We start from the raw sequence: 12875 nt of genomic DNA, 5'->3' as shown, positions 1-12875 counted from the left end.
CCTGGGTTAGATGGAGGTCCTGCATTCTGACTAGGAACTTACGTGAGTGGTCAGACCTGGCTGACTGCTCCTCCAAGAAGATGTCTGGAAAGTTCAGCTCCCCCATGATGACCACATCCTTTGACCCAACTACCTTCATGAGCTGACTTAAGAGTTCCTGGTCTAGCTCTTCCCCTTGGTTGGGTGGTCTGTAGTAGACCCCCCACCATTAAATCTTTCCCCTCAACTGCCTTGTATTCTATATCATAGAACCCTAGAAAGTTAGGACTGGAAGGGACCTTATGAGGTCATCTAGTCCAACCCCCTGCTCAAAGCAGGACCATTCCCAACTAGATCATCCCATCCAAAGCTGTGTCTAACTGGGTTTTGAAAACTCCCAAGCAGGGCCATCCCTAGGGTGCCGCGAATCGGGGCAACTGCCCTGGGCCCCGCACTTTGGGGTGCCTCGTGGAGCTGGGTGGAGCAGCGGATCCATGTCCAGCTGCTCGCTACCCTCCTCCCCCACTGTGGCCCATGAGATCAGAGCAGGGGTGGGGCCCTGAATAAGCTGATTTGCCCTGGACCCGCACCCTGCTCAGGCTGGCTCTGCCCCCTAAGGTTGGAACATTCTGGGTACCTCTCTGGGTAACCTCCTCCAGTGTTTTATTACCCTCGTAGCGAGAAATTTCTTCTTAATATCCAACTTAAACTTGAGACTGTTGCACCTTGTTCTGTCATCTGCCACCAACAAGAATAGCCTAGCTCCATCCTCCCTTGAACCCCCCTTCAGATAGTTGAAGACTGTTATCTCTTCATGTGTTCTCTTGAATAGAAAAGCTGTCAGAAGGGGGCATGATTCTATTTCAATTTACTTCCGTTTACACAAAGGTAACTCCATTAATTGCACCAGCACTAATCCTGACTACACTAGTGTATGCACAAGGGTCAAGTCCTTAAACGTTTCTAAGCAATCTATTAATTTTCCTAGCTGAAGTGCAGGACAAGAACTGCATCATGCTCTGTTTTGATACATATTCTTTTAGAACCTATATTATAAAGTTTTCTGCTGATAGACTACACAAACCAGCTCAAAGGTTTCAGTGAAACTTGGAGTGATTTTTAGCAGGGATTCATTCTGTGAAATTCTTACTGCTGAGGAATCCACACAAGATGCCCTGTGAGGCAAAGCATGACATGTACAAGGGATAGGGAGGTGGGCGTGGGAGGAGAGATGCTGTCTACTAGAGAGTACTGCCACCACACTGGTAAGGGCCATATAAGCATTAATCACCTGGGAGACATTGACAGACAGAAGTTCTACACCTAAGAAAGAAAATTGCAGAGAACAGAGAGGATAGACTTCACAGTCACATAGTTGGTTGGGTCAGAAGAGACCTGAGCAGATCATCAAGTCTGACCCCCTGCCACAGACAGGAAAGAATGCTGGGGTCAGATGACCCTGGTGAAGTGTCTATCTAACCTCCTGTTAAATACCCCCAGGGTAGAAGCGGGCACCACTTCCCATGGAAGTTGGTTCCAGATCCTAGCCACCCTGGCTGTGAAGTAGTGCCTCCTGATATCTAGCCTGAATCTACTCTCCATCAACTTATGGCCGTTATTCCTAGTTACTCCCAGTAGTGCTCGGGGAACAGGGACTCTCCCATTGCCTGCTGGTCTCCCTTGGCCAGTTTATAGACAGCCACCAGATCCCCTCTCAGCCTTCTCTTTTGGAGGCTGAACAGGTTCAGGTCTCGTAGCCTCTCCTTGTAGGGCCTGCCCTGCTGACCCCTGATCATGCGGGTGGTCCTCCTCTGGACCCTCTCCATGTTGTCCACATCCCTCCTGAAGTGCAGTGCCCAGAACTGGATGCAGTACTCCAGCTGTGGCCTAACCAGTGCCGCATAGAGGGGGTAGATCATCTCCTTGGACCTGCTCGTGTTGCATCTGTGGAAGCATGACAAGGTGCAGTTATCTTTCCTGACCGCATCCCCACACTGGTGGCCCATGTTCATCTTGGAGTCTATAATGACTCCAAGATCCTTTTCTGCCTCTGTGCTGACGAGAAGGGAGTTCCCTAGTGTGTAGGTATGCTGCTGGTTTTTTCTCCCTAGATGCACTACCCTGCACTTGTCAGTATTGAAAAAAAACGTAATGACATTCTAATCCAGCATTTCAAAAATATTGAAAAAATACTGAATTGATTTTTTTCTGTTACTGCAAACAAGACCATTTTTCATGTCTGTCACATTTTGTGATTGCAAAGATTAAGTCAGGAAATTCAATGCATGAGTTATATATGTGTTAAAAGGCAGCATGTAAACTATCACATATAATTTGATACAACGTTATAACTACAAAAACAAAATATATTTCTAAAATTATCACACATCTTTGAAAAAAGAGAGGCCACATTTGTCTTTTCTATATTTTGCAAACCATATTCATAGGATTAGGTTCCTTGGTCATGTCTTTACGAGTTAGCAACATTACTAGTCAGTCCAGAAGATGATAAAAAAAGAAGTTGGGGGGTGGAATCAGTCACGAAACCTTTTCCAACAATGAGCTTCTAATGATAACATCCCCCTCTTTCACACAAAATAACAAGTAGCAAGACAATCAACAATTCCATCCTTGTCCCTCAATGAAAATGTAGTGGACTTGGAAAAGACCGCTTCTCCCTCTCTAAATTAGCCTTTTCACGCTCCATATTTGATTAAATGGTATGACGCTTAGTATCTCAATAGCAGGAAAATTACTCTGGGAATAAAGAAAACTTGTGAATTCACATGTAATCACTTTTCCTTTTAAAAATCATACTTTAGCATTTTTTTTTTGGAAGGTCACTAGTACTAGTTCAGGGTAACAGGACTAGCAGCTTCCTAAAGGCCTTGTTACATGGTAACTTTAGGTGGCTTCTGGAGTTCTGAACCCTGGACCGGCTGCATGTTAACACTTTTCTAAGGGACACGTTATTCAGCTTAATTTTACTCCAGGGCAATATTATCTTTAATGCTACACTTGTTCCATTAACTTATGGCCACTCTCCACAGCTTTTCCACCCAAGTTGAAGTCCTCCAGCACCCCAGGAGGCAGTGGGCAAGTGGGGAAGCTGGGCCTCAGTGCCTCACCATGAGCAGAGTAAGTCAGTCCGAGCCAAGGGCACCACTTCCCCGCCACCACACTCACCAGCTCTACCCCCGGCTCAGCTCTGGGAGTAGAGCTATCCTGTCTGAATGGGGGTTTAGGGGGAGGAAACATACTGCCTCCTTTGATGCGAGGACAGCTGGCTCTGCTCCTGGAGCTGAGCTGGGAGCAGAGCCATTGTCAGCACCAAGAAGCTGGTGCTGCCTCCCCCACTCGGACTGGATGGCTCTGCTCTGGGAACTGAGCCAGGAGCAGAGCCAGTGAGAGCGGTGGTGCCTACCCAGGTCGGACTGGCTCGCTAGAGCTAGGAGCACAGCCAGTCCAAGGGACAGCAGGAGGCACCGGGGCTGTGGTACTCACACTGCATGGCAGCAGCAGTAAGACTGTCCTTCCCCTAGCTCCTACTCCTGCCTCTGTTCACCAGGCATCTAGTAGCTAGTCACAGCTATACAGGTGAGGGACAGTCAGAGCAGGTTTTTTGCCTTACCGTTTGACTACTTCACTAAGTTGATTTAACATCTGTTTGGTTTACAGGGTAAGGTTTGACAAGGCCATAAGAGACGCATGTATTTATTAAAAAGAAAGAGACAAAGACAACAAAGGTTAATTAAAAGAAAGTAATTTCTTGAGGGTCTCACAATACTAGGTGGGGAAAAAAACCCTGAACATCTCTGTACAAGCTATTGGCAAAGAGTAGTGAAAGATATATAAAAAAAACAGAAGAGAGAGAAGAGGAAAAATAAACCAAGTAGGAAGATTAAAAAGAATTAAAGATTTCTTCTACATGTTCTAAGTATGGTTTAGTAGACCCAAACTGATGTTAAAACTTTGCTTGAAAGCACAACCATCTGGATAATATTATGCCACTTCCCTGGCAGGCAAGTTTCTTTGGGTAGATGTGATATCTTTTATTAGAAGAACTTTTTTCCAGCTACTTAGTTTGTCTAAAAAGATATTACATCTACCCAAAAAACCTTGCCTGCCCAGGTCCTTAGACCAACACAGATAACATCAACAACCTTCCCTGTAAATTCCTGCAAGTTACCAGATGTGTTATTACCAATTCATTTCTTTCATCTGCTAAAAGGGTATTTCTGTCTTCCAGTTTCCGTATTACAGCATTCAGTTCAGCAATTTTTAGCTGAAATCTTCGCACATCCCGCTCATCCAAATGCTGCTCCTATAAGAAAAAAAACATACCAAAAGAGGATTTTTCATTTTTCAGAAAGTTAATTTACTACCCAGAAATATAAACTTGGATCAGAGTAGTTGAAGTTAACATTCTGTGTATGAACCTGAATGGGAAATACACAGAGAAATATTTCTGTGCATTTCTATCAACGATTTTAAAATATTCTTTAAATCAGCACAATAACTGAAGCTATTTTATGAAGACATCACATATTTCTACAAAATAACAAATGTTAGTAACCAGAATAGTAATTCTTGGTTCACTGTTAAATAAATAAATAAATAAAGCTAAACTTGTATTGTTTAAAAAGTCAGTCATTTATTACCATTATTCTAAGCCTCACACCAAGATTAATAAACACATGCTTCTAAAACACATTAGTGCAAGTTTTTGAAGAGGATAAGTACTTACATGCTTAAACGTGCATTGTCATTGTATAAAATAGCTCATACTCAAATATATGTCTGAAGAAAACTAATGGTTTGTTACCGTAACTGGAAAAACATACTTCTTCAGTTGTGAATAGCCTCAGATGTAAATCTCACTCTTTAGCTGAATTCTACATATTTACGTGTTTACAATTCAAGCATTTAAAAAAGATTCTTTGAAATTCAGGAAGCTCATGGAATTTTAAACAAAGAAAAGAGAACAGAGCTATTTGTTACTATGACCATGTGACACAGAGCCATTATTGGTACCACAGTCCATTCGTGCATCTGCAGAGTAGCCAGAGACGCAATGAAAGCGGAGAAAGTAGGTGTTCAATTTGAAGAATACTTGGTTAACTTACTGGACTGCCCATCATTTCAATGATATCGCCTATTCCACCAGGAAGCTCCTTCTTGGGGCTGCTGTGGTACCGCTCTGCCTCCTTTACTTGGACAAGTTGTTCATCCAAAGCTTCTTTCTGAAGCAGCAGCTTTTGTGTATGGCCTGCCTGGACTCCAAGGTCCTTTTCCAGAGCCAAAATCACTCTGTCTTTGCCTTTTATCTCATCCATCTGGAAAGGAATAAAAGAAACTAGGAAGCTCTGTCACATCTTTAAGTATTTACAACAGACAGCAAACATACCCACCTGTCAAAAACCTCACTATATGTGGGGGGGGTGGGGAGGCAGGATGGGAAGGGGGGCCGTGGGATGTCATATGTATTGTCTTGAGTAAGAAATACTCAAGAAAGCAGATGCAATAAAGTCTAGGAAAGTAAAAACGAGCTTTATTTGAGGATATACAATTTCTGTGATTAAAAAAACCAAAACAAAACTCTCTTTTATTATATTACAGAAAAGCTTTCATTGGGAAGCAGAGGGCTAACAAAGCTCATGTACCACTTAATCCCACCTAAGCCTTGTGCTCAGGTGTAAGCGATACATCAACCTCATGTTGGCCTTCCGCATATGTAGTGCAATCTCATGTCCGATTAATTTGTTCCATGGACACAATCTATTAACGTAAATTATCAGTGCTTAATCTGAATTTCCTCAACATTCGAGAAACAAATTGTATACTTGCTCCCTGGTCATAGGATTCAAATATGGATTATTCTTTGTACATCATGAAAAATAAAATACCTGTATTATCAGAGCACCCAGGGTGAATAAGACAGTACTTCAGGAACCACAGGATAAGAAAAGAAAAAAAAAAAAAAAAAAAAAAAGAAGCAGCCATAAACATTTCTCTAAATCCCATCTACAGTTACCAAATTTGTTCTCAAATTTAAATACAGTACTGTCAGACAAATTGCTGTAGCTAGCACAGGGTGTGTTCCTCACAGCGTTAGTGTTAAACTGACTATGGTAACACTCCAAACACTTGGAGAAATAGCAATCTGCAGCAGTTACTATAGAAACAATTTTCTAAACAAGTATGCTGACCTTGCACCATATCTTTATTGGGAGCGTAGTGCAATTCTTTTTCCCTAGGGTAACTAATTTTCCTTGCTCCACCAACATAAGCCCCTGGGATTTCAGTTTTCATATTCATATGGAATATCAAGCCAAATTAAGAACCCATTAAGTTATACCATATGTATGATTTTCTTTACTAAAACCCTACATTAAGAAAACATTAACCTTTCAAAGTCAAGTGCTAAAACATTATGCAATTCCAGAATGAAGGTTGTCCTTGGAACCATATCTCAGTATCCTTGTGTGTCTGCATTATGGTACAGTTCTTTATTATGGTGACCACATACTATTTGCTTCCCTCTGGCTCCCTGCTTTATTGCATTCACAGGCTAAACAGTAAATGAAGTATGGCTGTGTCAAGGATCAAGCTGGTGCAGAACGCCGATTGTCTGAAGCAAGTGGAGGCATGATCCATGGCATCAGCAAGGACAGACTTGTAGTTTACAAACTGCACTGGGTCCCAGGAGATCCAAATTTTATTAGCATCTCTGCCATATACTTCCTGTGTTCCTTGGGTCACTTATAGCCAGATCCCTGTTGACCTTGTAGGTCTCTTCTAGGTGGAATTTAGGCACCTAAATCACAAAAAAAATAAATAAATCCTAAATTGACCCCTGCCCATTAGGTAAAAAACTATCTAGATTTTCTAGGTACCTCTATTTTGACCTGGGAATATCTCTGGTCACTTAGACTTCAGTTACTATGCATGCTCAGTAGCAATCCAAATCAGTTTCCAAAAGGCTTTACTCCTTAGTGTCTAATAGGAGTGTGCAAAATGGGCTGTATTCAATTCAGATTCAGCCCTAATTGGTGATAGCAATTTGATTCGTTGACTCAAATGGCTGTCCCCAATTCAATTTGGCTGAAGACGAATCTGAAGATTCAATGTCAATTCGGAGATTCACCGATTCAGCCACAGACAACTTTAAATGTTTTTTCTACATGCCTCAAGGTACCAGCCATGGCTCATGAATCCTGTGATGGTGGAGTGGATGGAGCATCCCACAGGAGCACCGGGGGGGGGAGAAGGGGGGCATGCTTGGCAGCGAACCCGGAAGCAGACTGGAAGTGCTTCTAGTCCACTTCTAGGTCTGCTGCTGAGGGACGCCCTGTGCTCCTCTGGGATGCTCTCTCCACCCCAGCATCTCAGCATTCACGAGACACTGCTACCTTGAGGTATGTAGAAAAGAACAGTTAAAGCTGTGTCTACGTCTGAATCACTGAATCTTTCCAAATCAAATCAGAGGGTTCTGATTTGATTCAGAGACATTAAAGCATCTCCTGATTCAATCTGGATTCAAAGATTTGGCCACTGCATCAGGCTGAATCTTCACTGAATCGAATCAGTGACTGAAGTTTGCCTAGCCCTAGTGTCTAAGCTTGGTAGAGAGCTTAGATACTGTGGTACTAGAATGGCACTAGAGGAGCCCAAGGTGTTTAAAGTGGGGGCAAAGCACACCCCCACTGTGCATCTGCATATGCATTTTACTGTGAAGTTGACTGATTGGCTCCAAAGTAAAGTATCACAGTCTATACATGGGCAGATATTAGGCCACAGTAAACTAATTACCTCCATAGATTTCATAGACATTAGGGCTGGAAGGGACCTCGGAAGATTGAGTCCAGCCCCCTGCCACAGCGGTAGGAAGTCAGCTGGGGTCAAAGGATCCCAGCAAGATAAACGTCCAAATGTTTCTTAAAGGAGTCCAGAGTAGGTGCTTACACCACCTCTGGAGGCAGTTTATTCCAGGCCTTGGGGGCTTGGACTGTAAAGAAGTTTTTCTTTACGTCCAATTTGAAATGGTCTTGGAGAAGTTTGTGACTGTTCGACCTCTGAGAGAGTCCAGAGAAGAGCCACACACATGATCAGAGGTCGGGAAAACAGACCTTATGACAACAGGCTGAGATGGGATAGACATTGCTTGTGCTTTCAGGATCGCTCCCTTGAGGAGCAACCACTCACCCTGAACTCTCCTCCCCTTTGGTTCATAGTCCCTTAGGGCCTCAACAACAAGCCCCCGAGTTTGTCAAAGTTAGCTTTCCTGAAGTTAAGGACTTCTGCATTGCTGACTGATTTGCCAGCTTTACAGTGGATAGTGAAAGTGATCAGCTCCCCTTTGTCTCCCAGCTTCCCTTTGAACTTTAGGTTGCCGACTAGATCACCCCCCATTGCCAGTACCAGATAGAGCAGTGCTTTGCCTCTTGTCGGTCCATAGACTTCTTTAGTCAGATAGAGCTTGTCCACACGTGAGGAAGCTTTAGTCAGATTTGGCTGAGTGCTCTTCCCACGAGATGTCTGGGTAGTCGATGTCTCCCATGACAACCATGCACTAAGTGTGCAGCCACAGCCAGTTCCTTGGCAAATTCCTGGTCTAGTTCTTGATCCTGATTAGCAGGTCTGTAGCAGACTCTTACCATTGTGTCCCTGCTCTCCCTGCAGCCACACAGAGTGCTCGTTCTGAGAGACTCCCTCCTGAAGGCTCAATCTGCTGCCCTGACCCCTTAGCCCGGGAGGTTGTCTGCCTCCTGGGAGCCCACATCTGGGACATAGCTAAGAGGATCCCAAAGCTCATATGGCCCACTGACCACTACCCTATGCTCCCTATCCATGTGGGCATGAATGACACGGCTCAGAGCAATCCCAGCTGGGTCATGAGAGGCTACAGGGCTTTGGGAGAGAGGCTTAGGGTACAGGTGGTTTTTTCCTTGATCCTCCCAGTTTTGGGTTACAGGCTGAGAAGAGAGAGGAGAGATTGTGTAGACAAAAAGGATGCGTGTGTACCTCTCTATGTCAAGCTACATGTCCCTGCAAGCTGACATTGGCATCCAGAGTGATCCACTGGAGACCCTCAGCGTTAAAATCCATGGTGAACATGGCACAGGGGACCCTTGGGGTGCAGCATGTGGCCATCCACTTGTGCTGCTGGTAGTCTGGCTACTGCTGTGACTACTTTCCCTAGGGCTCACTGGCAGGGCCTTGGGCCCTCCCGCTCATCTCCTGCATGAACTCCTGTGCTAACTGTTGGGGACATTCCTATCTTATGTCAGAGTATTTTGCTACACGAAAATGTACATGTAAATGCTGGCTGGAAGCACCAGGGGTCTGCTCCACCCCAGTACAAATTGCTGCTGTCCTGGACGAATGTGTAGACACTGCTCCTGGGAGCAGTTTACTCTGGCTCAAATTGCTACAGAGTTTATTGCGTTGCATTAATTTCACACGTAGCTGCACCCAGTGATGCTGAGGGCATTCATGCAGCTCTTTACAAAGTGCAGTTCTTGCACAAAAGTTCTTGCCCACCTTTTGCCAAACAGTTTTCTGGTTAAAACGCTCACCTAGTTGGGAAGACAGGTCTTAGGCCCTCTTCCACTTGGAGGACTTAAATGTACTTTTCTTACTTCCCAGGAGAGTACCTTAGCCAGCATGCAGGGCAAGCTCTCACCTCCACTTGTGCTTCTAAACCAGAATCCTAGGGATTGAAACCTAAGACTCCCCTTTTCCAAGGTGAGCACCCTCCATATTGTCTACAGCAGTGGTTCTTAACCTTTTTAGTTGCAAAGCACTCCTCATTAGACTCAAGACAGCCCTCAGAAAATGCCAACTCATGGTTTTCATGGTTTGTTTGTTTTGTTTTTTTGGTTTTTTTTGACTACAGCAATATAATTGAGAAATTCTTCTGTTGCAAAGAATTCAGAAAGACAGGATGGAATGTTTTAACACTATGATTTCCTATTTGAAATCTCTGGGTTCATTTTGTGAACCATGTTTACATATCTAACAAGGCTAAATGTTGTACATTACTGGGGCACCCTTGAAAGGATGTCATGGTATCTTGGTTGAAAGTCACTAGTTCATAGAGTCATACCTCCTCTCTTGCTTGCCGTCTTTCTGACACCTTGAATCTTGCATTCTTGGATGCTTAGTGGGCTGGCTTTAATAGGAAGGATAAAGGGAGACTCCATGCCAAACTGTGCTTCATGCTAATTTAGCCCATACACCGATATGCAGCACCACCAAAAGGTTGATCAGCTCCAAAGGTTGAACTCTGGGAGTTCTGAGGGAATAGTGGCACCTCTGAGCTAGTTTCAGATCCCACCCTGTTCAGCATCCAAGCACTAAGAGGTGCCCAGGTTTCTCTAGTCATTGTATCCCAGGTGCCTGACCTTGTTGATCTGGATCACCCACCTGGCACAAGATGGCTATATGTGGTATTTACAAGATCCATCTGAATGCAGCTCTTAATCTCACATCAAATAGAAAACATGGGTATTAAATTTACCAACCTCACTGGCTGAGTAAGCACAGATTGATTAAGGTCTATGAAGCTCTCAGCCACTCTGGCAAAAAAAAAGGCATCAAGAAACACTTTCTTACTCATGGAAGGATTTATGATATGCAGTGTCTGAAGCACAGGGGCACACACTAAACAGGAATGCTAAAAATAAATATTGAACAGCTGCTTCATTCGTTGTGTGCTATTCACTCTGTACATGGAAGCTGGCAGGGGTCCTTTGGAAAAAATAAAGTGATCTTGTAACCAAATACTGTAGGCAATTCTCTGCTTTCTGTTAAATGAATGAGGTTTAAACTGAAATTCATGGAAGCAACATCCTTGTGAGTGAGGATGGAATGATACCCTCTAACAAGCGTATGCATCAAAACATGGAAGAAATAAGGTTGCGAGCATTTTAAAACCCTAATGCTCTTTTAATTTAAATTTTAAATGGAATTTCAGAAAGGTTCAAGTTAAAAGAACAATGAAGATAACAATTTCATCACATGCTGCTTTATACTGAATGCAGACAATCTTTAAGGGAAAAAAAGAAGCCCTGGTCACATGCAAATTCATAGATCATATTCTACAAGTCCATACATGTAAGTATCAAACTCCCATAAAAAAAAGCAGGAGTGTTTAAAAAGAAAAAAAAGCACAACAACCATTTACCTCCATCCCTTTCTTCCATGCTTGAAAACTAGCCAACTGTTTTTAAAAAAATGAATTTGGGGAAAAAAACACCTTCCAGACAAAGGTAAAAATGATGAGAAATTACTGTGGAAGTGACTAGAGCCCTGATATATAGGAACAGTCCTCTTATTTATATTGCAGACATTATATAATCTCTTAGTTACACACAGAGCATTTCAGTGATGCTTGTTTCATTATAGACACAAAGAGCCAGAAGGGGAAGTTTCCAAGCAATCTTCCACAATTAGTTTAATACAAATTGCTAAAGATGCATAGAACAGAAGCACAGTTGCACAGAGACAACCATCTGCTTTCTGTTGCCATGAGCAACAGTTTAATCATGTCAAAATAGAAACATATCTGAGGCTGGAATAATGGAAGAGAAACATTTTTTCTCAGAAGGGCTTTAGACACTAGATGGGATCTTTTGATGGTAAAGGAGCATTATTTCTATTTGATTGGGTGACTCTTTACTAAGGAAAACAATCAGATATGCAATTATATAATAAATTATTCTCTATCTGATCCTTTTATTTATTTATTATTCCTTCCCAAAAGGTTTTGAAATAGCTGACCTGGTATATTCTTAAATTGACCAGGGTTAATCCTGATTCAGCAGCTTGGTCAGAGCACACTCCCCATTTTCCACAACAGAGTAATTCCACCTTTGATATGCCAACACTCAAAGCAATCCAGCTGTCTCCTCGCTTTTCATGGCCTGACCCAGTCCTCAACTTGGTCTCACGGATTTTCTGCCCTCCTATCCAGAACAACATGCAGCACATTTGTCCATTCATAACTATGCTCCCCATTGAATGTGCAGACCAATGCACTGTTGTGGGGACTACTGTCCATTCAGTATAAAACAGATTATACTCTGCTAGAGAAAAAAAGTTAACATTGACTATGAGAATGCACAGGGTGGATTAGAACTTGGCTCACACAGAAGTCAAGAGAGGGTCCAAGGGTTAATACACAGAGGTGCAGTGTGGCATGTTGGACCAAACTTCCATCCACCCAGGCACCCACCTACCCATTCATCCCTCCTCTACCTAGTTTATATCAGCTGCTTACTCTGGGGTCAAAAATGTACCCAGGAATCCATTTAAATTACATATGGTCTTCACATTGCTATAAGCTGACAGGAGTAGCAGGCTAACATATAACCAGCTCTATAACCATCCCTACTCTACAACAATAAAGGATCTTCCTAGAAATCTTCCATAAAAAGGAGGAGTTGGTTACACTGATATCACAGACCACACGTATTGCGAGCGAGTGCAATGGAGCTGCACTGAGGGAGCCCCATGGTCTGTGTGAAGCACTGCTGGTGGCCAGATCTGGCTGACGGACCAAGGGTTAAGCACCCCTCTTCCACAGGATTCACGGTTTGGTTACGTTACAAGTCTAAGCCCTCCATAACCCCTCTTTTCTAGATCACTACAGACTATCCTGCCTACCACTTAGATTCAGAACCTGGGCATCATCTTTGATTCTAATCTCACTCTAGATAGTCCTATTCAGGAGATATCCTTTTGATTCTTTCTGCCCAAATTTTGTAAGGCAGGGCCTTTCTTATCCACCCATAAAGCCATAACACCCATTCAGGCTATCCCTTCACATCTTGTTTGTATGCAATGTTCTTTTTTCTGGCCTCAACGAATGCAATTTTCATAGTTTCATAGTT

General features: G+C 43.1%; 1 protein-coding gene across 3 annotated transcripts in view; it reads right to left on the bottom strand.

Moving 5' to 3' along the window:
* The window catches only part of JAKMIP1 (janus kinase and microtubule interacting protein 1), a 111453-nt gene that overhangs the window by 38249 nt on the left and 60329 nt on the right, over positions 1 to 12875 (bottom strand). For all 3 annotated transcript variants that reach the window (XM_019553442.1, XM_019553441.1, XM_019553443.1), the window contains exons 4-5: positions 5106 to 5315; positions 4184 to 4303 (exon numbers count right to left, since the gene is read on the bottom strand). In XM_019553442.1, coding sequence (XP_019408987.1) covers positions 4184 to 4303; positions 5106 to 5315 — 330 coding nt within the window. The remainder of the gene's footprint in view (positions 1 to 4183; positions 4304 to 5105; positions 5316 to 12875) is intronic.

This window comes from Crocodylus porosus, unplaced genomic scaffold (genome assembly GCF_001723895.1).
Source record: "Crocodylus porosus isolate Cpor-Errol unplaced genomic scaffold, CroPor_comp1, whole genome shotgun sequence".
Taxonomy (NCBI): Eukaryota; Metazoa; Chordata; order Crocodylia; family Crocodylidae; genus Crocodylus; species Crocodylus porosus.
This window is presented reverse-complemented; position numbering and strand designations above follow the sequence as displayed.